Source organism: Heloderma suspectum, chromosome 5, assembly GCF_057233095.1.
Source record: "Heloderma suspectum isolate Gila_16-S chromosome 5, 16-S_ref, whole genome shotgun sequence".
NCBI lineage: Eukaryota > Metazoa > Chordata > Lepidosauria > Squamata > Helodermatidae > Heloderma > Heloderma suspectum.
The window spans coordinates 193778118-193804553 of NC_139462.1; the positions used below are offsets into that span (position 1 = coordinate 193778118).

The following is a 26436-nucleotide window of genomic DNA, read 5'->3' on the forward strand; positions in this document are numbered from 1 at the left end:
CAACCTTTCAAGTACTTGAAGAGCGCTATCATATCTCCCCTCAGTCTTCTCTTCTCAAGGCTAAACATGCCCAGTTCTTTCAGGCTCTCTTCATAGGGCTTTGTTTCCAGTCCCCTGATCATCTTTGTTGCCTTCCTCTGAACCCTCTCCAGTTTGTCTGCATCCTACTTAAAATGTGGTGCCCAGAACTGGACACAGTACTCCAGATGAGGCCTAACCAGTGCTGAGTAGAGGGGAACTAGTACTTCCGGGGATTTGGAAGCTATGCTTCTCTTAATGCAGCCCAAAATAGCATTTGCCTTTTTTGCAGCCACATCACATTGTTGGCTCATATTCAGCTTGTGATCGACAACAATTCCAAGATCCTTCTCGCTTGTAGTGTGGTTGAGCCACGTATCCCCCATCTTGTAACTGTGCATTTGGTTTCTTTTTCCTAGGTGCAGAACTTGGCATTTATCCCTATTAAATGTAATTCTGTTGTTTTCTGCCCAGCGCTCCAGTCTATTCAGATCACTTTGAATTTTGTTTCTGTCTTCCAAAGTATTAGCTATCCCGCCCAATTTTGTGTCATCTGCAAATTTGATCAGCATTCCCTGCACCTCCTCCTCCATGTCATTAATCAAAATGTTGAAGAGCACGGGGCCCAGGACTGAGCCCTGCGGTACCCCACTCATTACCTCTCCCCAGTTTGAGAAGGTCCCATTGATAAGCACTCTTTGAGTCCGATTCTGCAGCCAACTGTGGATCCACCGGATCGTTGTTTCATCTAGCCCACTTTGAGCTAGTTTGCTCATCAGGATATCATGGGGCACTTTGTCGAAAGCTTTGCTGAAGTTGAGGTATATCATGTCTATGGCATTCCCACAATCCACAAGGCAGGTTACTTGATTAAAATGAGATCAGATTTGTCTGGCAGGACTTGTTCTTGACAAATCCATGTTGGCTTTGAGTAATCACGGCATTGTTGTCAAGGTGCTTCCAGATGGATTGCTTTATCATCTGCTCCAGAATTTTCCCAGGGATTGATGTCAGACTGACTGGTCTGTAGTTCCCAGGTTCCTCCTTTTTACCCTTTTTGAAGATAGGGACAACGTTAGCCCTCCTCCAGTCATCTGGCACTTCCCCCATCCTCAATGATTTCTCAAAGAGAATAGACAGCGGTTCTGAGAGTTCTTCTGCCAGTTCCTTTATTACTCTAGGATGCAGTTCATCTGGCCCTGGAGATTTGAACTCATTCAAAGTAATTAGGTGCTCCTTGACCATATGCCTATCGATCTCAAGCTGCAATCCTGCCCCTTCAGCCTGTACTTCGCCTTTGCCAGGGGGGTCATAGACCCTCTTTTGGGAGAAGACTGAGCCAAAGTAGGAATTGAGCACCTCTGCCTTTTCTTTGTCATCTGTTATCGTATTGCCATCCTTATTTAATAGCTGAACCACCATTTCTTTCCTCTGCAAACTCATTTTGCAGAAGAGCTTGACTCTTGCTCTTGACAGAAGCAAGAACAGAGATCTTTCGGGTATTCTGGCTAAACAAAATTTATTCATCCAGCTACTGCAGGGAAGGACCTGCAGACAAAATTGGTAAGTGTTTTGAAACAGAGATGAACATTGATAGTTCCTTGGAAGCCAGGCAAATGATATTTATATGATACAGTCTGTCGTCCCCCCCGCTGGCCACAAGCCATCCCCCACCCCCTTTCCCTGAACCACTAGTTATTGGTTTCCTGGCTTCTGTGCAGTCCCCCCCCCCATTCTAAAAGCTTGAAATGCCTCTCTTAAAGCTTGGTCGCTGGCAGTAAGAGCTTTGAACTACAATATGCTGACATTTCTGGTATTTTGGCCCTGCCCCTTTTGCCTTTGGCTCCACCCACCACTGGAATGCATCCCCCCCTCCTCCCCGGAGCTTCTCTGAAATGGAATTCTGCCCCTCAGGTGAAAAAGGTTCTGCATCCCTGTCTTATAAGATGGATGAGCTTTGGCAATGAAAAGCTCAGCCATGGATTCCTAGAATTAGATTGTTTCCACTGTATGTATACACACACATAACTTAGAAGGTATTTGGAAGTTTTTTAAAAAGCCTGTTTTCTGAAGCTTTCAACGATTAGTCAGTATAGTTCAGTGGTAGCTGCCTGTTGCTTTTGGTAGATATTATGCATTAGTCATTTAGGAACAAAAGGAGGTGGGGAAATATGAAAAAGAAGCCTACCCACCGGATTTCAGGTCATGTGACAAATTACAAACTCATTTTGCAGAAGAGCTTGACTCTTGATCTTGATAGAAGCAAGAACAGAGATCTTTCAGGTATTCTGGCTAAACAAAATTTATTCATCCAGCTACTGCAGGGAAGGACCTGCAGACAAAATTGGTAAGTGTTTTGAAACGAAGATGAACATTGATAGTTCCTTGGAAGCCAGGCAAATGATATTTATATGGCTGCATCATTCATACTATAAGAAAACATATTATAGTCCTTGTATGGAGAATCATATTGTCTTTGTGTAAGTGCTAAAAAGAGTTCTGAATGTTATGGTATATCGCAAAGAGACTATCACCATGAACTAATCCTGTACCCTCTTTAACTGCAACAAGGAGGCAGAATTGGCATCACAATCCATTTTTGTAAAACTAGAAAATGTTTATTGTAGCAACCAACGATTGTCTAAAGAATATTACCTTGGTACTAAGAAAACTACGTGAAAATGTTTGACTTTACAAATAGCATTAAGTATCTAAACAGCAACTGTTTGGATTTTGGATTTTTTCTCCTGTTGGACTAAAATTGCTGCCTGCATTTTTGTCTGCTCTGGAAAATTCAGTAAGCAATTTTAAGATGGTTTTAAAATGAGAATAGACCAACAATACAAAATAAACGTTTTAAAAAACAGTAATTTGTTGTTGAAAAGCTTACAGGGAAGAGCTGAACATTCTTGCATTCAGAAGTGCTTTACTTTCAGTTTCCTTTCCCAGAGCTGCAGTTCTTCAGCAAAACATTTATGCAGCCATATAGATTACTCCTTTGTTTTCCAACACCATGGTGAGAAAATATGAACATGGAAGTATAACTAGGGCATAAATCCCTGAATAGATGTTTATTAATGAGTAAAAATAACTGTTAACAGGTCATCAAAGCAGGATTTCCTTTACGATGGAGGAATGTACAACTGATATCACCTAATGTGTAAGTTTCTGGTCATATACTATTGCTATTATTTATTATTGCTTTGGAAAATTCAGAAACAGGGACGTGTTTCTGCTTGCAGACAACGGGCACCCTCCCCGAGCACCTTGTCTCCTTGCAAAATCGTCACTTTTTACCACCGCCACAGCAAATTTGACAGCAGCACCACTTTTGGAGGTGGGGTGGTATGTGACTCCTAGTTGCTTCCGGGGGGGCAGCATACCCCCACCAAACTCCCAGAGGTGGCCCACCCCTGCACTACCCTAAGGTTGCAATCCTATATATGTTTCCTCTGAGTAAGCACCACTGAACACAGTGAGGCTTCTGAGTAAACATGCATAGGACCGTACCATAACCTGGCTCTCCTATATCAAATTGGCTCTTAAAAGTATCCTAATATAATGTGACATTCTTTGGTGTGGAGGTAGGTAGCTCTGATTCTGCTTTTGTTACGGGCAAGTTGAGGCTGGAACTAGTCATGACATTATACATGTGGCTGCCATCCTCCATAACGTCTAGTTCTGCTTACCTGTGTTCTGACAAGATAACAGTTCTGGCTCCAATAGATACGGTGATCAGTAGAATAAGGGTTCCATAATGTTAAATGGAAATCAGGGGGTGGGTCGTTCTACCCTTAATAAAATTGAAAAAGTTTCACCAATCTTCCTGAAACTTGCATGTGCCAGAAAGAAATGTCTATTTTTTATAACTTGAAAATTTCAGGAAGAGTGGTTAAAGGCTGAGGTAGAAAGGGTAGTTAACAGAAAAAAGAAAATAAACACTCGGTCACGCAAAAGTGTTCCCGAAAACATGTGTTGGCAACCTTTTGTGACCATTTGTGAAAAAAACCTCTAACCTCCTTGTTTTAAAGATTGGTGTTTTCCTATTTCCTTTATATTATAGTTGGTGGAATGGAATTTCTTTTTTTTAATTCAATTTACGTATTTTAAAATATTCTTTATTTTATAATGAAAGTCTATGGGAGTCTCATACGGTGCTCGGAATGTTGAGAGGGCAGAGGAAATAACTGCCATGTGGAGGAAACTGGGACCTGTGTGTGTGTGTGTGTGTGTGTGTGTGTACACATGTGTATATATATGCACACATATATATATGTGTATATATATGCATTTCACCTGTCCTCCATGATTGCTCAAAGATAATAGACAGTGGTTCTGAGAGTTCATCTGCCAGTTCCTTTATTACTCTAGGATGCATTTCATCTGGCCCTGGAGATTTGAACTCATTCAAAGTAATTAGGTGTTCCTTGACCATATGCCTATCGATCTCACACTGCAATCCTGCTCCTTCAGCCTGTACTTCGCCTTTGCCAGGGGGTTTTGGGAGAAGACTGAGCCAAAGTAGGAATTGAGCACCTCTGCCTTTTCTTTGTCATCTGTTATCATTTTGCCATCCTTATTTAATAGCTGAACCACCATTTCTTTCCTCTGTCTTTTACTATGCATGTAGCTGAAGAAAGCCTTTTTGTTGCTTTTAGCATCCCTCGCTAGCCTCAGCTCGTTCTCAGCTTTAGCCTTCCTGACGCCATCCCTGCAATTCTGTGCTACCTGCCTGTACTCTTCCTTTGTTGCTTGGCCTTCTTTCCACTTCCTATATGTATCCTTTTTTGTTTTCAGGTCATCTCTAAGCTTTTTGTGAAGCCACATTGGCTTCTTCTGTTGTCTTCCACCTTTTCTTCTTGTTGGAATTGTTTGTAATTGTGCCTTGAGAATTTCCTTTTTTTAAAGCTCCCACCCACCTTGGACTCCTTTTCTCATTAGAGTCGCTTGCCATGAGACCTTACTGATTATTGTTCTGAGTTTATTAAAATCAGCTTTCCTAAAATCCAGGGTACGTGTTTGACTACACTCGGCTTTTGCTTCCCTTAGAACCAAGAACTCAAGTACAACATGGTCGCTTTCCCCCAGAGTTCCTGTAACTGCTACTTTATCCACTAAGTCATCTCTGTTGGTTACGATCAAGTCAAGGATAGCCGATCCTCTAGTTCCTTCCTTTACTTTCTGTAGGAGGAAGTTATCCGACACAGGAATTTCCTGGAGGGGCCATGTTTTGCAAAATTTGTCTCCCAACAAATATCGGGGAAATTGAAGTCCCCCATTACTACTACATCATGCTTCCTGATTGGCTATTTGCGTTTCAAAAGTTTCATCCTCATCTTCTCCTTGATTGGGTGGCCGGTAGTAGACTCTGACCACCAGGTTCCTTTTATTCTTTGCTCCATTTATTTTGATCCAGATGCTCTCGATGGGGCTACCAAGCTCATCCTCCTGTATTTCTGTGCAGAGATATGTATTTTTGACATACAGTGCAACCCCACCTCACTTTCTGTTCCTCCTGCTCTTTTTGAACAAGTTATATCCTTCAATTGCTATATTCCAGTCATGAGAGTCATCCCACCAAGTCTCAGTTATACATATCAAGTCATAATTTCCCTCTTGTATTAAGAGTTCAAGTTTGTTCTGTTTGTTTCCCATTCTCTGGGCATTAGAATATAGACATCGAAGACCATGTGCTTCATAGTCTGGCTTTCTTCCTATTATTATTATTATTATTATTATTATTATTATTATTAAATTTATTAATCGCCCATCTGGCTGGTCACCCAGCCACTCTGGGTGATGTACAACATACAATAAAACAGTTTAAAACAATAAAATTCTACAGTAAAAACATTTTCTAAAATACCCTAACCCACCCCAAATGCCTGCCTGAACAACCACGTTTTTAATTCACGACGGAAGCTCATTAAAGAGGGGGCATGGCAGAGTTCCCTAGGGAGGGAGTTCCACAGAGTGGGGGCCACCACAGAAAAGGCCCTCTCCCTCGTCCCCACCAGTCTAGCTGTCCTGGCTGATGGGACAGACAGAAGGCCATCCAAGGCTGATCTTGTTAAGCGGCCTGTCTGGTGCTGCTGGAGGCGCTCCTTAATATAGGCTGGGCCGGAACCATATAGGGTTTTAAAGGTCAAAACCAACACCTTGAATTTGGCCCAGAAAACAACTGGTAACCAGTGCAACTCCTTCAGCACTGGAGTGATGTGATCTCGCCGGTGGCTGCCTTTAATCAGGCGAGCTGCCGCATTCTGTACCAGCTGCAGCTTCCGAACTGTCTTCAAGGGTAACCCCACGTAGAGCACATTACAGTCGTCTAAACGAGAGGAGACCAGGGCATGTACTACCGATGGGAGCAGATGGTCGGGAAGGAAGGGGCGCAGCCGCCGTATCAGATGGAGTTGATACAGCGCTGTCCGGCTCACAGCTGACACCTGAGCCTCCATGGACAGCTGGGAGTCCAAAATGACCCCCAGGCTGCGGACCCGGTCTTTCAAGGGTAGCCGTACCCCATTCAACACCAGGTCAACATCCCCCAGCCTCCTGGGGGGACACATTCCTACATGTGTCTGAAGACACATTCCTACATGTGTCTGAAGACTATTATTGGGTGCTATTAGAGCTGTTCACTCCGTTGCAGTGCATGAGCCTTCATCCATTGTTACCCCCAACTTTACATCTCCCTTCCCTGTAGGATTCAGTTTAAAGCCCTCCTGATGAAGTTCTGATTTTGAGCAGAAATCTGTTGTTAAAGTTATTGAAGTTTTTTTTTTGTAAAGTAGTGCCTTCTCCGTTCTGAAAAGTACTCAGAGAGATTTACAGAGAATATGAAGTTAGACAACTGAGCTCATAAACCTGAACCCACACGTCTTTTCTGGGGTGAAGTTATGTTGGGAAGATGCTCTTTGAAACAAACAAGTAGTGCGCTGGCAGAGGGTGTTTTAGCTATCCACTTATCACTTCTTTTAAACTACAACACCATACCACCAAAACTGTTTTATCTTCACCAAGCATCTCATGTTCCAAAGCATCCTTGGGTAGGTTCTGCAGTAGGTCCTGCAGTATGCATGCTGGTGGAAATCTTAATGTGGTAGAGAATGAATATTTTCCTTTCGGACTCCAAACCCATTCTATCATTACCAAACATCTCATATTAGAAAGTAACCCAAAAAATCTTGCAACATACATGCTGGTGGGAATCTTGGTGTTGTGTTCGTGACTTTTTTTTTTTGTCTCATTCATGATGGCACAATTCAAAATCCAGAATAAAAAACTTGAATTCCAATGTAATTCAGTCTTACCTTGCAGTGACACACAAAAAATAATATAAGGATGGTGAGGGGTGCAAGAAGTGGGCTCCCTCTCACTGTTCAACCCATCTTGCAAGCTACTGATGTAAGCAACAAACAGGCATGGGTCACCTTACAGTAAGATTACTCTAGCAATACAGTAAGGCTCAGATACTAGGCAATACAGGACCAGGACAATGTGGAGCATCTTTGCTGGTCCCAGACATTCCATCCTGCCAATCTGAATTTGGGACTGAACAACCCAGGAAAAGTGTGTGTGCGTGGAGGGTAAGTTGTAAGCAAGCACCATTTGTGACATTGCACAACATCACTGATCATGGGGCATGCCAGATAAGGCATCAGCCTTAGCTTCCAATTTCCTGGCTTTGTGGAGTTTGGACCAACATGACATAGCCTTAACTTCTGGTCTTTTAAACTGGTAGGTTTTCTGATGATTGAATATTGTTTATGCTCCCAGAGAGTCAGAAATAATTTCTGCATCTGCTGTTTCCACTGATATTATACTATCTCAGTGGGGCGTCTTTATCCAGGACCTCTAAATACTAGCCCACAGTATCAGTCTAATTCAGGGATGTCAAACATGACTTGACAGACTCCCCAATCTGACCATTAGTTGCATAAGAACATATTGGTATGGGGAGCAGGTCTTCTCTTGTCGTTTTATCCATGGCTTCCAAATTTCTGAACCTTTTTACATCTCAAATTGTAGGTCCTGAGCACATGCATGCACCGTCCTTGAGGCTCTGGCTTCTGGTTCACTTACTAATTGTATGGAAGGTGCATTACATTATTCAACTCTGAATGCAGTCACTGTCCTGACTGAAGCTCCACTATCAAAGGGGCACTGCTACAGACATAGGTCACATTAGTGTATCCAATGATCACATGATAAGCTGATTCACATCAGAAAGGATCACTGTGAACGACAAATGTGCAAGAGTCTCAGTCACACACGATTTCTGTATAGATATTATAAATGGGCATGCTCTCCCACCTGTCTCAGGTGTCCTACTTGTTACTTACATGGGAGTTGCTGCCACCACTTTTCCTTTAAATCCACCTAGGTCTGGATGAGAAAGAGAACCAAACTTATGGTGTTTGAGAGATGCAAGAAGGGGGAAGCACACCTAACCAATCTTCTCTTTACCAGTTCTACAGCATGGGCAAGTGGTTTGGTGCTTGGCTATGACAGATTTTTAGTTATAACACACCAGTGATTTCCAGCAGTTCCAATTAAGGTATATTTATTTTTAAAGAGTTAAGATAGTGAGAGACAGAGAAATGAGATACTGCATTTAAAGAAATCAAAAGATAAAAATCTAGTAACTAGTGCTGACTTAATAGAAATCCTAAAGTAACTATTATCAACGCACAGAACATCCTTTATTGGTGAAGCCTGGGTTCTACCTCTGGGAGGGGACAAACAATGTCCCCCTCCATCAGGGATGGAGACAAACTATTACTGAAACCATGCCATTTTTAATGCATTGACTCTAGGGGTGGGGTGATGATCCAGTCAGATGGGATTCTGACTACATCAGGTTTCTCAGGGTTTCTCACTGAGTGCAGTATCTAACACATCGTTGAATTCCTGGAACTGGTGTGGAGAGGTGTAAATCTGAGATTATATCTTTCTTCCTTGTATGTTGGGGCAAAACAACTTGGTGCTTACATGCTGGTTCATTTGAGGGATTATGGCTGAGGAGGATCTTTGGCCAGAGATGTGGCAGTCGGGGGCATAGTTACAACATATATCAACATATTGATGTTTTTGGTACAACATATATCAACATATATCCAGGTACTCCTTACAGATCAGGAAAAGTGAAGCTACGTCTGGTCCCTAAGGCAGAACTGCATGCTCAGCTGCAAACACAAAATTCCCAACCCTGTGTTTGCCATTGACATGCAAAGTAGTGGCAGGGTAGAGCATTTGCAGGGCAGAAGTGGCAAGTGGGAAGAGGTGCTTAATCTTTCCACACCGAAGACTTTCCCTGTTAACTTATTTCCCCTCCCCCGGATGCTTCTCCCTGTTTATCACCAAAGAGGTCTCAGAATTTCAGGTGGGGGCAAAGCAGCCTGAAGCAAGAATTGCAAAGACAAAGCAGCGAATAGGAAAAGGGTTACGCAGCATGTCTTCACTTCTCATTTACAAATACCCATCCCCTCAGCTGCTCTGCACATCTGTGAGAAGTTATGGAGTTCTGAATCCTGTATTTACTGCCAATATCTCGCATCAGTAGCTAGTCAGAGAAGAAGAGTCAGCATCAAGCAAAACACAGACATCAGTATTGAAAAGGAAGTAGGTGAGATGACAGGAGAGGTGTTACAGAAAGCAGAGCCAAGAACCACAAAACAGGAAGTTGCTTTTGAGTCAAGAAACACCAAAGAATCTCAAGTTGTTATGTCTTCCGTGATTAGGCTTCCTATATACTTCTCAGGAGCCAGTGACCAAAAGAAATAATAGTAGCAGATAGGAAGTGAGAGGCTGGACAGTTTTCTAAGGGCCCACAGTTGCTGATTATGTCATGTGAAAAGTCAGTGTTTGGGTTCAGTATCAAATTTGTTTGAACACTGCAGCAGTTTATAACAGACATTTATAGAAGCTTTCCTTCAGTATATTGTATATCTCTTTCAAACTTTTTTTTCTTTTTAAATTCATATATTTATTGCCTCTCTAAAATTTCTAAATGTAGAGGAGCCAATGAGCCATGCCATTGGAAAATGTTTGGATGATTTTTCCTCCCTTTTTCAGGCTTTACAGTTTCCTGTTACTAAGAAAGGGCAAGGCATCATTCAACAGAAGAACTCAGCAATGGAGAAGGAAAGGTACATTGAACTGAAATGGTGCTGCTGATTCAGCAGAAAAGAATAACAGTAGTACTTAGGAAACTGATAATATAATGCAGCCTTCCCCAACCTGGTGCCCTCCAGATGTGTTGGGTTACAGCCCACATCATCCCCAGCCAGCATAGCCAATGGGGGAGTTGTAGTCCAACACATCTGGTGGGCAACAGGTCGGGAAAGGCTGATGTTTTCAAATTCATTTTGTTCAAAGTCTATACATCAAATTCCCAAAATCATACTATTCCAAAAGTTTCAGTGAAAGATGAAACTTTAGCGATTTCAGCTTTCAAATTAAATGCCATAAATGTGTGATGTAGGAGTCAGGATCAAGTTTAGCAAAAGAGAAGGTATGCTTTAAAATTTCGACTCAGTCCCACTGGGGCTGCATCTCTCTCCTGCTGCAGCGGCCACCGCAACTGGAAGTAACCACATGGCTGCATTCCCAGTGATTCTGCTGTTTGGCAGGCTGAAGGAGTGCAATTCTGCAAAGAAAGAGGGCCCCAACAGTGAGGGCCACATCGTGGAAACAGGGATCTGGTGGGGGTTGCACAACTTCCTCTGGGAGGTGCATGCAGCCTGCCGGCCCCTGCTTTATGGACACAGCTCTTGATGTTAAAATTGGGGCTGAAGTCATGACTAACTTTTCACATTGGGTAGTATCCAATGTTAGTCCTGCATAGAGTAGACCAATTGAAATGAACGGGGCTTAATTTAGTCATCACTGATTTAAGTTTCATTCATTTGAATTGGTCTATTCTACATAGGACTAACCTGGGATACTACCCATTGTTTTCAATATGTCCTAGTGCAATTAACTTACTCAGATCCACTGAGTACTGGTTCTTCCCCCAACCTGATGGTTCCTGGCAGTCTTACCAGTCTGCCCTCGGGTCTGGTGGTGCTGCTGCTGAATGCCAGGTCGGCCCAAAATAAGACCTCCCTCATCCATGATTTGATTGTGGATGAGGGGGCTGACCTGGCATGTATTACTGAGACCTGGGTGGGGGAACTGGGAGGGGTTACTCTCTCCCAGCTGTGCCCTCCTGGGTACTCGGTGCAGCACCAACACCGACTTGAGGGTCGGGGAGCGGGGGTTGCCGTGGTCTATAGGAATTCAATCTCCCTCTCCAGGCTTCCTGCTCATTCGAGTGCAGATCTTGAGTGTCTGTACCTTGTGTTGGTTACCCGGGACAGATTAGGGATTCTGTTGGTGTACCGCCCACCCCGCTGCCCATCGGACTCCCTGCCTGAGCTGACGGAGGTGGTCTCGGACTTGGTGTTGAGGACCCCCAGGATGATGGTCCTGGGGGATCTCAACTTCCATGCCGAGGCCGCTGTATCCGGGGCGGCTCAGGACTTCATGGCCGCCATGACAACCATGGGGCTGTCCCAACATGTCATCGGCCCAACGCATATAAAAGGACACACGCTTGATCTGATTTTCTCGACAGGGCAGGAGGATGGTGATCTGAAAGTGGAGGAATTAACATCTGTCCCTTTGTCATGGTCAGATCACTTCCTGCCGAGGTTTAGACTTCTGGCGGCCTTTCCCCTCTGCAAGGGTGGGGGACCTATTAAAATGGTCCGCCCCCGGAGATTAATGGATTCCGATGGATTCCAGAGGGCTCTGGGGGATTTTCCTGCTGGTATGGCTGGTGCTCCTGTCGAAGCCCAGGTCGCTCTGTGGAATGCAGAGATGACTCGGGCGGTTGACACGATCGCACCCAAGCGCCCTCTCCCTCTGAGCAGAGCCCGGCCAGCTCCTTGGTATACACCTGAGCTGAGGGCAATGAAGCAAGAGGGGAGACGGCTAGAACGCAGGTGGAGGAAAACTTGTGCTGAGTCTGACCGAACACAGGTAAGAGCCCACTATCGAGCCTACTCTGTGGCGGTGAGGGTGGCAAAGAGGCAGTTCTTTTCCACCAGCATTGCATCTTCTCAGTGTCGTCCGGCGGAGCTTTTCCGAGTGGTCCGCGGCCTGTTACATTCTGGGCCAGGGAGAGAGACGGTGGAACCCTCGGTAGCACGCTGTGACGAGTTTGCGCGGCACTTTGAGGATAAAGTCGCTCAGATTCGTCATGAATTGGACACCACCATTAATGCAGTTCCATTGGTAGAGGCGTTCAGAGCACCGTCTGGTCCAGTTTTATTGGATGAGTTTCAGTTACTGAGGCCTGAGGATGCAGACAAGGTGCTTGGCCAAGTCTGATCGACCACTTGTGTGCTTGACCCTTGCCCTTCATGGCTTATTAAATCAAACAAGGAGGGGTTGTCCGGCTGGGTCCAGGAGGTTGTAAATTCCTCCTTGAGAGAGGGAGTGGTGCCTGCTGCTTTAAAAGAGGCAGTAATTAGACCACTCCTGAAAAAGCCTAACCTGGACCCAGAGGATGTTAACAATTATAGGCCAGTGGCCAACATCCCCTTCCTGGGCAAGGTGCTTGAGCGGGTGGTTGTAGGACAGCTCCAGGCACTCTTGAATGAAACGGATTATCTAGATCCATTTCAATCGGGCTTCAGGCCTGGTTTTGGAACGGAAACTGCCTTGGTCGCCCTGTGGGATGACCTCTGCCGGGAGAGGGACAGGGGGAGTGCGACCCTGTTGATTCTCCTGGACCTCTCAGCGGCTTTCGATACCATCGACCATGGTATCCTTCTGGATAGGTTGTCTGGGTTGGGAGTTGGAGGCACTGCACTACAGTGGTTCCGCTCCTACTTGGATGGCCGATTCCAGAAGGTGGTGCTGGGGGATTATTGCTCTGTGCCATGGCAATTGTGCCATGGGGTTCCACAGGGCTCTATTTTATCCCCCATGCTGTTTAACATCTACATGAAACCGCTGGGGGAGGTTATCCGGAGGTGTGGGCTGAGGTGCCATCAATATGCGGATGACACCCAGCTCTACCTCTCTTTCTCATCAAAACCAGGTGAGGCAGTGGCTGTTCTGAACCAGTGCCTGAGCACGGTAGTGGACTGGATGAGGGCTAATAAACTGAAACTCAATCCAGACAAGATGGAGGTACTGTTAGTGGGTGGTTCGTCTGCCCGGCTAGGTGATATTCAACCTGTTCTGGAGGGGGCTGCACTCCCCCTAAAGGATCAGGTTCGTAGTTTGGGGGTGCTCTTGGATCCAGAACTGTCACTTGAGGCACAGGTGAACTCAGTGGCACGGAGCACTTTTTATCAGCTTAGGCTGGTATACCAACTATGCCCTTATCTGGACAGAGATAGCCTAGCTACAGTTATCCATGCGGTGATAACTTCTCGTCTGGATTACTGCAATGCGTTATACGTGGGGTTGCCTTTGAAAACGGTCCGGAAACTTCAGCTGGTCCAAAATAGGGCAGCAAGATTGTTAACAGGGACTGGCCTGCGAGCTCATATTACGCCAGTACTTTTCCAGCTGCACTGGCTGCCAGTCCATTTCTGGGCCCGATTCAAAGTGCTGGTGTTAACATTCAAAGCCCTTAACGGCTTGGGGCCAGGTTACTTGAAGGATCGCCTCCTCCCATATGTGCCTGCCCAGACCTTAAGATCATCATCAGCGGCCCTTCTCCGTGAGCCCCTGCCAAAGGAAGTGAGGCGGGTGGCTACTAGGAGGAGGGCTTTTTCTGTTGTGGCACCCCGGCTCTGGAATGAGCTCCCTAGTGAGGTTCGCCTGGCGCCTACATTGTACTCCTTTCGGCGCCAGGTGAAGACCTTTTTATTTTCCCAGGCATTTTAGCTTTCTAAATTTTTATCTTTGCTGTTTTAAATCTGTATTTTAAACTCCTGTACTGCTGCTAGGTTTTACTGTGGTTGTATTGTTATATTGTGGTTTTAATGTTCTATATATTTTAAATTGTTTTATTGTGTGTTGTTTGGTTTTAGTTTTTGTGAACCGCCCAGAGAGCTTCGGCTATTGGGCGGTATAGAAATGAAATAAATAAATAAATAAATAAGATCCAGCCCGTTGAGCATAGGTCTAGAGAAAATGTCATTTATTTTTCTTTTTTAACATGCAATATTGCATTTGGTCATTTTTGTGTCTTTTTCTTTAAAGGACTAAGAGAAGTGGCCAGCTAAATTTGCCTGAAAATATGGAGGACTGGACAAAAGAACATGTAAAACAATGGGTGACCAGTGGACTTAAGCTTGAGGAGAAACACGGTGACACCCTTCTCCGTCAAGATGTAACAGGGATTATTCTGAAGATCTTAACAAAGCAAGACCTCATCGAGATGGGGATAACCTTTGGCCCAGCAATTCAAATAATGCACGTACTAAAAGAGGGGAATGATCCAGACAAAAGCACTCTCAAGGTTTATGGGCAAAAGCGTAGCACAGCTCTTGATGTTAACATTGAGAACTGGACAAAAGAACATGTAAGACAATGGGTGACCAATGAACTTAAGCTTGAGGAGAAACATGGTGGCATCCTTTTCCATCAAGATGTAACAGGCCGCATTTTGAAGATCCTGACAAAGCAAGACCTTATAGAAATGGGGATGACCTATGGCCCAGCAATTCAAATAATACACGGGCTAAAAGAGAGGGATGATCCAGTTGAAGGCCCTAGCGAGGTTTCTGGGCAAGAACATAGCACAGAGCTCCTTGATGCTAAATCTTCCGGTGAGAATAAAGATGGAGGAGGGATGGAAGAAAATGCTGAAGGGAAGTTAGTCGATGCCTATGGACCACCAGGGTTTGTAACACCTGAATTCACTCAGCCAACAGAGCCTGTGCTTCAAGAAATCATGAAGAACATGCTCCAGCATGACAGTGGAAACAATCAGCTTCCAACCAGACAAACATGTTTACCGTACCCTTTTGATGAGTTTCACAGCAGTCATCGTTATATACAGCATTATGTTCTCCATATTCCTGAAACAGGACCGCTGAATCTCATTGATCCAGTCCATGAATTTAAGCTCTTTTTAAACACAGAGAATGCCACAGAGGAGGAGCTGAAGATAAAATTTTGCAATGAGATTTTTAGATTTGCTGCAGCATGCATGAATTCCCATACTAATGGCACAATCCACTTAGGAGTACGGGACAATCCTCATGGGGAAATTGTTGGCGTGAAAGTCCAAAACAAAGAGAAATATATTAACTATTTTGACTCGATGATAAAGCAATACTTCGGAAGTATCATCAGCGTTGCAAAAGATTGCATTAGGAAACCTCGGTTTGTGGAAGTGTTGCAGCAAAATAGCATGGCATCAGAAACATTTGTTATTGAAGTTGATGTGGTTCCAAAATACTCTAGTTGTCAATCTAAATATTTCCCTACTAGCAGTTACAACTTTAAGAGCAAAACGTGGGTGCGAAGTTTATTTATAAGGGACGGTGCTTCGTCCAAAAATATTGCTAATTCTAAAACAGAACATAAATCATTTATGTCTCACCTGGAGAAATTAGCCATGGATAGAAAAGAAGCTGAAGAAAAACATGGAGAAAAAAGAAGGAAGAGAGAGAGCGAAGGTCGCAAGATGGTGAGCCTACTCACAGGCAACAGAGATTTGCTTGATAACTCCCACTATGACTGGTATATTTTAGCCACAAACAAATGCCATCCACATCACACACAGCATGTGACTTTCTTGCAGGAAATAAACTTATTTGCTGTTCTAGAGTTTGATCCCGAGTCAGCCAGCAATGGTGTGGTCAAAGCATTCAGAGGAAACCGAGCTGCAAATCTTCATTTCCCAAAGCAGTACCAGAAACCCGGGAACTCAGCTTCTGAAACAATTGAAGAACTGAATCTCTATCAGCAGCCAGGTTGGATTTTCTGCAATGGCAGGTCAGACCTGAACAATGAGCCCTTGAATCCTAGAATGTGGCAGCAAGAGAGGGCTGCTGAAGTCAGGAAACTGATCTCCTTTCTTTCGCATCCAGATGTAATGCAAAGAGGGAAATTTTTGGTGATGTTTCTCTTGCTTTCGAAAGTGGAAGATCCAGGTGACCCCATGATTGAAGCATTTTGTGCATTTTATCAAGAACTTAAAGGACTGGATGACATGCTGTGTATTTGTATCGGGTCACAAACATACCAGTGCTGGAAAGATCTCTTGCAAGCCAGATTTATTGAAGCGGACACACTAGCAGACAGGTGCATATCTGACTTGAGCCTGCCAATGGTGAATGGTACTATCCAAAAATTAAAATCAGTGACCCAAACCTCTCAGAGACTTTTGCCATCAAAAGGATTTGCTTCTACAGTTCTATCAAAGAAAGAAGAAGACTTCCTAACTGCATTGGAAATACTTTGTGAAAATGAATGCAAGGACACAGAAATTGAGAAGGATAAAGAACGATTTTCTGAATTTAAAAAAGCCCAAGAAGAGCATTTTTATCGTGGTGGGAAAGTGTCTTGGTGGAATTTTTATTTCGCCTCTGAAAACTACTGCTTACCTTTTATTAAACGGGATGCATATGAGAAGCTTGAAGATCTGATTGAGGCAGGGTCTCAATTTCCTAAACAGTCACCCACAAAAATTATCAACCTTTACCATTATCCGGGCTGTGGTGGTACTAGTTTAGCTATGCATATCCTCTGGGAACTGAGAAAGAAATTTAGATGTGCCGTTCTAAAAAATAAAACAGTTGATTTTGCAGAAATCGCAACACAACTGACCACCTTAATTACATATGGGACATCAAATGAGTTGGACTATTTGCCAGTATTGCTACTTGTGGATGACTTTGAAGAGCAAGAAAATGTTTATCTTCTACAGCATGCCATCCAATCTGCTGTAGCAGATAAAGGCATTATATATGAAAATCCTTTGGTAATCATCTTAAATTGTATGAGATCCCAGAACCCTGGAGAAAGTGCAAAGAGCAACAGCCTGAATAGTATTGCTCTGAAACAAAAATTAAATCTGAAAGAACAAAGGGCTTTTGAGGAAAAACTTAAAGAAATTGAGGATCAGTATGACCATCCTGAAGATTTTTATTCGTTTATGATTATGAAAAAAAATTTTGATCAACAGTACATAGAGAAAGTAGTCAAGAACACACTGAAAGGTTTCAATGTTACAAGTAAGCAAGCTCAGCTCATTTCCTTTTTGGCACTGTTAAATTCTTACGTTACAGAGTCCACAATCTCAGTATCACAGTGTGAGGAATTTTTGGGAATAAGTACTAAAAAGGCTTACTGGGGTACAGAAAATTTGGATGACAAAATGGGAAATTGTTCCAACATTATAATACAAACTGAAATGCAAGAACGTGGACGGTACAAAGGGGTACGCATCAGTCACTCCCTGATTGCTGTACAGTGCCTAGAAGAATTCAAACAAACATACAAGTTGACTAAAAGTGAGATTACGCTTTTTTTGTTAAGAGAGAATTTGTTTTATGACACTGGCATAGGGAGAGACAAACTTCAGCAAGATATGCAAAGCATGCTACTTACAAGGCACCGAAAGGAACACGGGGATGACACAGACACGTTGTTTTCCCCATTAATTGAAGCAATTCAAAAAGAAGAAGGCAGTGCAGAAGTTGAAAGAGTATTGACTGCAGGGACTCAGAGATTCAACCAAAATGTATTTATTAGCCAAGCCCTAGCAAGGCATTTCTACATTAAGGAGAAGAATTTTGACCATGCACTACAGTGGGCTAGAAAAGCTAAGGAAGGTGCTCCTAACAGCTCATATATATCAGATACTTTGGGCCAGGTTTTTAAAAGTGAAATAAAACACTGGCTAGATGAAAATACAGAGAAATCTGCCATAACTGTGGATGTTCTGCAACATTTGTTGAAACTTGCAAAGTGTGCCTCAGCGGCATTTAAAGAATCTCAACAACAAACAGAAAGTAAAGACAGTGAAAGAGAATATTTTCAGAATATAAAATACAAGAGAAGATATGAAACGTATAATACATCTGGTTACCTAGGAGAAATAGAAACTGGTCTATACACTATAGAAATTATTGCATCTACACCTTTGTTCAACAAGAAAGATGATCTCTTTAAAAAACACGTCATAGAGTTCTTGTCAGGAAACTCAGCTATCCCAAAAGCCACAGATGATACAGACAGTGAAGAATACAGATTGGCACTTGAAGATTATGCTAATTATTTAAGTAATTTGCAAGCAAATTTGAAAAAAGCCTTTGGATTTTTTGAGGACTACTTTGTCCTTCTTAAGCCAAAGAATCCTGAAAAAGAAACTGTGGAGCTCAAAATACGGAAGAAGGTTCAAGATTTTTTCAACAAGTATGCAGAAATATTTTACTCTGATTTTGACTGGTTAATGAACTCAAAACTGAGCTCATCTTTGGAGCTGGAAAATTACAGGAAGAGTTTAGAAGCTTCCAAAGCAGACAAGTTTTCTGGAATTTTGGAACATCTGAGCAATCACGAAAATGCTATAAACAAAATGGAGGATATAGTGAAGAAGTATACTGCTTTGCTTACTCAGAGCTCTACCAAATCTCTGCAGAGGGACAAACAGAATTTGATCCTGGCCAACATTGTCCTCCATTGTCTCAGTCCAAAATCCAAGAAGACACAATCTTTTCCAGAGCTAAGAGAACAGCTTAGATCAATTCTACAATCAGTAGGTCTAGAGTATCGGTTTTCAGAACCATACTTCTTAGCCTCCTTATTGTACTGGCCTGAAAATCAAAAGCTGCTAGATAAAGATTCGAAACAAATGGGAAAATATATCAATTCATTGAAGAAGGCATTTAATTGCCAGTACTGGCAAATGTGCCGTTCCAAGCAACCTATAGCATTTTTCTACCTGGGGAAAGGAAGCAATCTGAACAAATTTATTCACAAAGGAAAAATTGATCAGTCTGTTACCAAGAGCCTGCACAAGTCAAGGCTCAAGATGAGTGATGAGCTGAGTACCCTATGGCAGAATGGAGAGATATGGAAAACAGATGATGTCAAACATCTTTTGCTTCGGTTAAATGGCAGAGTTGAAGATAATCTTGTCTACGTGGATTATGGTCTTGATGAAGACATCAGAGTACCAGCACGCCCTGTTTTCTTAGGACAACTAAAGAGTGGTCGCAGCATAGAACGAGTATCTTTTTACTTGGGGTTTTCCATTGGAGGTTTGATAGCCTATGACATAGAAATCATTTAACTGTTTTTGAAAGTATATTTCTCTGTAGTGTACATTTAATGTGATAGCTCCTTTGTTAAGAGCTGCAAGAAACACATGGCATTTCCCCCTATTACCTGATATAGTAGTTGCCTATTCTTTCTGCTTGCCCTGAACAGAAAAAATATGTCCTGCATCTATCATTTGGCTGCATTGGTCCTCCCAGATTGGTCAAAGGCAGCTGAAGCAATGTCACTTGCCTGAGCAACAGAAGAGTTTGTGTTAAAATAGGTGGCCTGTAATTTAAGCCCAGAGGCCACGCACAGGCACAATCTAGATCTACTGAAGGTGGCTTTAGGTGAAGAGAAAAGGCTAGACGGCAAATTATGACTGAGCTAGTTAACTCTTCTCCTAACCACTGATCTTCTAAGCTGCCATGAATTAGTCGAATTGTTAAGTCATGAATACAGTAATGCAATCTGACACCACAACCTGTTGGAGTGTTATGCTTTAGAGCAATTTCATGTTGTTGGCTTAGACTTCTTGTATGCCGTGTGTCTCATTGCAAAGGGTGGTTTTACACATTTCAGAACCAATCTGGATTAACTCAAGAGGATGCCGCTGTCAATTTAAGTAGTTTCTTGTACTTCGTTTTGTTAGTCTGTTCTCAATTTTTTTAAATTTCTCATTGTATTTCTGTCTACTGGGCTGGGCCCAAACTATGTCATGACTTACATCACACTGATTTCAATGGGAACTAAGTGCAACTAACTTACAATGTAATCGTATGCATATCTACTCAAAGGTAAGTCCCATTGAGTTCCATGGGACTTACTCTCCCAAGTAAGTGTGCAGCTGTGGTCTGGACCCAACCAGTAGTGTCCACGATCTGTCTCTCTTTTCTTCTGTCACCCTCCATCCCCCCTCTCTGAATGTGGGGGAGGACCGGAGGAGTAGTCAATATTCACAAAATGGTATGCAAGCTTTCAAGTTGCACAGAACTTCTTCAGATCTGCAGATTTTTTTTAGTCATTATTAAAACAGTGTTGTAGGATTTTTATTTTATTATTTGGATATAGACCAATCTCATACATATTGCTATTGCAGTAATCTAGAAGTGCCATTGTTAGATCAATTTATGACTATGTATAGAACCAAACCTGGTATCAAGACTGAGCTAAAATGAGACCTTTTCACCATTCAGTCTTGTAAGTCAGCCTTGTCTTTAAGCACTAGCTTGGTAGCTATTAGGGATAGTAGAACAAGTGAGGCTTGGGGTTCTTTGATTTCCTCCTCGAAGTTTGTTTCACCTCATTCCCAAATGAAAGCATCTTTTTTTTCTTTTTTGAACACTTTTTTTTTTTGAAAAGTGTGCATTTTCAAATGGGAAAGTATGCATTTTTTTTAAAGCACGCACCCAAATGTGAACTTTCCCCCCATTGACTAAAGCGTGAAAATGCTCTAGGGCACAGTTCTATCAATTGCAACCTTGCAGTTTGGAAGTCTCTGAAGTCAGAGGCTTCTGAGATTCTTATGCTCTGCCAGGCTGAAGCCAGCAGGGCAGGAGGAGCAGGAGAGGTGATCTTTGCCTTCCTGCCCTCCATCTTTGGTCATTTTCTCTAGACAGGCTTCTCAGCTGTCTAGGGAGGGCACTTTGGAGGGGGAGGGAAGGAGGCTGGAGGAGGCTCAGGTTATGTCGTATCCTGGCCTCTCTGGTCTCCTCTCCTCTCTGCCTACTGGAACACCTCCTTCCCTCCTCCTCTGAGGTCACTTTTCCAACCTTGGAGAGACAGCTGGCACAGTTCTTTCCACACCAACTGCGAGGGGGAGGAGGGGTCAGATCTCTGACTCCCCTTTCTGAGGTCAAAGCACTGCCTCTGACCCCAGAAGGAATTTTCTAAGCCATCTATGATCCCTGGGATTCTCTCCCAGGGACCCTAGGATTGCTGTCACAATGGAAAAAGCACATTTAAAAGCACAGTTTTCAAAAAGGACTCCTTTTGCAAATGTGATCACAAGCTCAAGAATGTGTTATCTCTGCTCAAAAAAATGTGATCATGTTCAGGGTTGCAAGCAGGGCATGTTCTGCGGGTTTTTTACCTGAAAGACTAGTACATCCCTAGTAGCTATAGGCAAGAAGGAATTCCATGCAGGAAAGTCAGCAGGCTGGTGGAGGAGGGATGGACTATACTGTCTTTTTAGGGGAGGGGGTGTGGGTCAGTGGTAGAACACATGTTTTGCATTCAGAAGGTCCCATGTTCAATCCCCAGCATCTCCAAGTAGAGCTAGATAGGAATCCAGCCTGAAATCCTGACAGCCGCTGCCAGTCAGTGTCAACAATACTGAGCTAGATTGACCCATGGTCTGAGCCAGTAAAAGGCAGCTTCCTATGTTCCTCCATGCCCAGCATCAAAATGCAGTGTGCTGCTGCAGGAAGGATTGAGTGTCCCCATCCCTCTCGTGCCAGCCCCAAGCAGGCTAGTAAAAATGTTTACAGGCTAATAATTTCTGTGGGCTTATTTACAAGCCTGTTCTAAATTGACTGATGATCATTTATGTATAAAAGAGTAGTTATGATTTTGACCAATGATTAGGAGGGGCGGAACACTGGTCAGTAGCCATTCTGACAAGTGACTTCCCAAGCAATCTGTCTGTCTTTCTCTCCATCCATCCATCGGACCCATTAAGTTACGCCTGTCTCAGTTTGGTACTCTTTCCAGCACCTGAGGTCCTGGCTACTGTATTCCCAACTGTGGTATAGTAAGTGTTCACAAGCAGCAGGGCCTTTCTGTTGGTGTTGTGGGATCACACTTGTAGAATGCCCTGCCTAGAGAGGCCCGCCTGGTCCCAACACTTGAGTGTTTTTAAGTGCGAACAAAATCCTGGTTCTTCAGAGAGGCCCTTGGAACTAGTTGGTGATTGTTGTTCCAGCCTCTCCTTGTGCTGGAACTATAGTTTATTTTTTCCTAATGGCTACTTTTCTTGTTTTGACGGGGCTATGCCTTTTGATCTGTTTACTTTTTGATATTTGCTGCTTTGTTTTTGTTTGTTTTCTTTTCTTTTTATTATTGAAGTTATATTTGCCAGCCACTTAGATTTATTTGAAGGTAAAACAGAGTAAAAAAATAAAATAAAAATTAGGGCTAGATAGAATTTGTAGCTTGTCAACTTCTTTATATTTTGTTCTCTTTTACTGTAAGAAATAACTTACCCTTCATCATCATTGTGACTGGTAATAAACTTTGTAAAAACTAACCTGATTTCAATGATCTGATTTTTGGCTAATAATGTTCTGGGAAATGGGATGTTTGGGACACATTTGATCGTATAAAATGGGGAGCCTATCAGATAACAGATGCTTTCAGGTCAACAAAGAGAAATTCAGCAATGGTTCAGTTGTTTGGGATAGTCATAGAATGTCTTTCCTTGGAGATTACCAAAGGAAAATCGGAAGGTGTCTTTTAGGGATAATTTAGGAATAAGATATAGCCTAACTTGCAATGGGGAAAGAGGTGAATGAGTGATATCATCCTATACCTTAATAGCAAACTTATTATTTGACTGCCAGTCCTCCCCCCGCCCCAAATCCTTTATTATCAATATTCCAGTATATTATATTCTCCAGTACATGATGTTATCAGACAAATCTTTCTATCTCAAATTTAATATTTCCAGAATTGCGAGTGCGTGAGGTCTAGATGTGCTCCAGTAATTACATGGGATCCAGTTTGTTTGTTTAGTACAAACACACTTTGAACAGAGTTCATCTGTCCAAAGGAATGTACAGTATAGCTAGAAATGTTATTCATGACCATATCCGTACTTTCTTTTTCCACTGATCAACTGATACATGTGCTTTTCACCAAGATTTTGCCAGAAGAATTCATGCAGCAATCAACATATATGTTACCATTACTATATACTCCCTAGGCAGCTCGTTTTTAAAATGCCCTCAAAGTATACTTTTCACACTACTTACAACAACAGTGGAGAACCTGAGGGCCGCGGTCTCAGTCTGAACCTCCGGAGTTCCCCAGATGGCCCACCCACTTTTCCCTGGCTCCACCCACTTTCCTCCAATCACCAATCATTTGGTGGGTTCCCAACTTTTGTGCAGTTTTCTCCCCATTCTAAACGCTTGAAAAGCTTCTCTTAAGGCTTAATTACTGGCAGTAAAAGCTTTAAGTTATAATATGCTGGTAATTTTTGTATTTTGGGCCCCAGCCCTTTTGCCTTTGAACCCACCCACCACTGGAATGCAGCCCCTGAGAGCTTCTCCTAAACTGAATTCAGCCCTCAGGCTGAAAGAAGTTCCCCACCCCTGACTTCCACTACCTCCCGCCCAGGCTATAATATTCTCATATGTGAGCAAACGTCTCCCTCTTCCTGAACCCCCAGCACAGATCTAAATTTTAGATTCTATATGTTTTAGCTGTGGTATAATACCACATATAAATAATATTATAAAAATGTCCTGAATTCATATCTATAAGAACATAAGAAGACCCCTGCTGGATCAGACCAAGGGTCCATCTAGTCCAGCATTCTGTTCGCACAGTGGCCAACCAGCTGTCGACCAGGAACCCACAAGCAGTACACGATTGCAACGGCACCCTCCCACCCATGTTCCCCAGCAACTGGAGTACATAGGCTCACTGCCTCTGGTACTGGAGGTAGCACATAGCCATCAAGACTAGTGGCCATTGATAGCCTTTTCCTCCAGGAATTCATCTAACCCCCTTTTAAAGCCATCCAGATTTGTGGCCATCACTACATCCTGTGGTAGTGAATTCCATAGTTTAACTACACGCGGTGTGAAGAAGTATTTCCTTTTATCTGTCCTGACTCTCCCACCAATCAGTTTCATGGGATTACCCTGGGTTCTAGTATTTTGAGAGAGGGAGAAAAATGTCTTCCTGATGTATTGGATCCAGGACACATCTAAGAGGGGTTGCACAAATATATTCCCATTGTTCATCTGTTATTGATATACTACATTCTCTCACATTTCTGTTTAACTACTTCAGTTCTGCTGTTCTCTGTACCCAAGTGCCAATCCTTACATAGCCAAAACCGTCCACACACAAGAGGGAGGTATCAGCAGGCCTGGGAGAATCCCGAGATGTGGAAAATTACCACACACGCGCACACACACAAGTTTAGAGGGAAAAAAGGTAAAGTGAGGGGGGAACATACAAAACAGTACAGCTGGGCTGAACATGCTCAGTGGAGACAATGCTAGATGGAAGAAAATGAAATAGAAGGGAGTGGAGTGGAGTGAAGTGGAGTGGAGTGGAGTGGCTGGAAGCCTGGGCTGTCTTTACATGAGGCATTTATCATGGGCTCGTGATTGGTCACTCACAGAAGTTTGCTGATCATTTACATGACACCGTCAACCTCCAGGGCACATCCAGCTGTATTTGATCTTTATCCTGCTTAAAACAAAAAACAAAAACCCTGAGATAATCCACTATTTAAATGTAAATCTGCTTCAATGGCTGTGTGTAAATGTGAGGTTCCACTATAACCACAGCCTGTGAAGAACAAGCCACCAAGAGGAGCAGGAAAATCACAATTGCTCTCTCCCCTCCCCTCCTCCAGCATATCTGCCTGTTGCCTGTCTGCCTCCTCCTCTGCTGGGAGGAGAATTTTCTTGACCGGGCTAGGAGAGGCTCAATGTGAGCGAAAAGCCGGCAGGGGGAGGAGGAGGCAGACAGCAATTCCCCATGTAAATGGCTGACAGCAATGAAGCCACCCCCGATGTGTTGCTCTGCAGAGAGAGAGAGAGAGAGAGAGAGAGAGAGAGAGACTTGAATCCCTCCAGAGACCCACTGATTCGCCACTTGCTCTCTGCCCTGAGGCTGCAGAGAACTTGTCTGTGTAGAGAGTTGATCTTTATCTCGCTTAGAATGCAAAAACAGAAGCCCCTGTAATACTGCAAAATAAACAGTCTTGTGTGATGAACCCCCGAACTCTGTACAGCAACATTTTGTTACAGTCCTTTCTAACACTATATTCAAACAAGTTTTGCCCCTCTGTCCAATCCCATCCCAGATCTTCCTGATTTGTTCGATCCAAGTCTCGCATGACAGGACTTCTACGCACATGATGGGACTTGCCCTCTCCTCCCCCCTGTAGCCCGGTCTGCATGTCCAAAATCTGCTCTGGAGGATCCTCCAACCCTCCAGAGCAAATTTGAGGGATGGCAGGAAAGAAGGGGAAATCCATTCTGCCAGTTGTTCCCTTCCACTGGCAGAACAACACCATTGGATACTATTCGATATTCCACCCTTTTTTATTTACCACAAACCACAAACTAGCTTCTAATTCTCCAAAGCAATTTTTCTTTGCTTTCTCATTACCAGACAACATATACGCCACTAAACAAGTCTCCTGAGTGGAAAAATGAGAAGTGTCTGTATTAACTGGTCCTGTTCTACACTGACCATGGGAAAAGTAGCTATTGTCACCACCACTTTATTTGAAACATACTTAAAGCTACTAGGAGCAGTATAACAGTAACTAAAGTACACCAGGACCCTTCTTCCAGATTTATAGTTTCAAAACTGTAAACACACAAAGGAAGATGCAAAGAGTAAGACAGAGCAGAAAGGGACTAGAAAGGCGAAACTGCTTCAACACTAGTCAAAACTGGGCAATAGATATCAGGCTCTTTCTCTCACCAAGTTGGCTATGACTGAAGGATGTACAGCCACTGTCTGATTAAATCCTCACTTATTTTAATTTCTTATGAGATATAAACCCAATCATAGATTATCGGACACAACTGCATATATTACAAACTGTACTGATATGAGGGTCAGAGCTTGCAATGTTGACCTTGGAACATGCTCCAGTCTCCTGCGGTAATAGCTACTGTGACTCCACCAAAACAGATATAGCATCCTTAGCTAGAGTTCTCCGTCTAAGGCTGCAATCCTAGGGCAGTATCGAATGGGGTGCTTACACCCACATAGATTCCCTTCTGCCCCGCTGGTTCCCTTCAGCAAGTGGTGGGTCCCACCAATTCCGTTGCTCAAGCAGGGGACCCACTGCTTATGCAACGGAGATTTACCGCTTTCTAGAGGAAGCCCTCCCCTTCATGGATCACTGCCTTGTTGTGGCGAAGGGGCTTGCGTAACTCAGTGAAGCCATAAGCTATGCCGTGCAGGGCCACCCAAGATGGACAGGTCATGGCGGAGAGT

At 43.3% G+C, this 26436-nt stretch overlaps 1 protein-coding gene across 3 annotated transcripts; it reads left to right on the forward strand.

Moving 5' to 3' along the window:
• The first annotated feature begins 2248 nt into the window (after positions 1 to 2248).
• On the forward strand, positions 2249 to 22484 carry LOC146344996 (sterile alpha motif domain-containing protein 9-like). Of its 3 annotated transcripts, none has more exons than XM_084858838.1 (4): positions 2249 to 2365; positions 3120 to 3178; positions 10096 to 10169; positions 14227 to 22484. In XM_084858838.1, exons 3-4 carry the CDS (start codon positions 10156 to 10158, stop codon positions 19271 to 19273), a joined length of 5061 nt encoding a protein of 1686 aa, XP_084714964.1. In that variant the 5' UTR covers positions 2249 to 2365; positions 3120 to 3178; positions 10096 to 10155; the 3' UTR covers positions 19274 to 22484. The 3 variants fall into 3 exon arrangements, with proteins under 3 accessions (XP_084714964.1, XP_084714966.1, XP_084714967.1); XM_084858840.1 differs by having other exon boundaries at positions 2249 to 2301; XM_084858841.1 differs by lacking the exon at positions 2249 to 2365 and adding an exon at positions 2977 to 3034.
• Positions 22485 to 26436: the final 3952 nt, after the last annotated feature.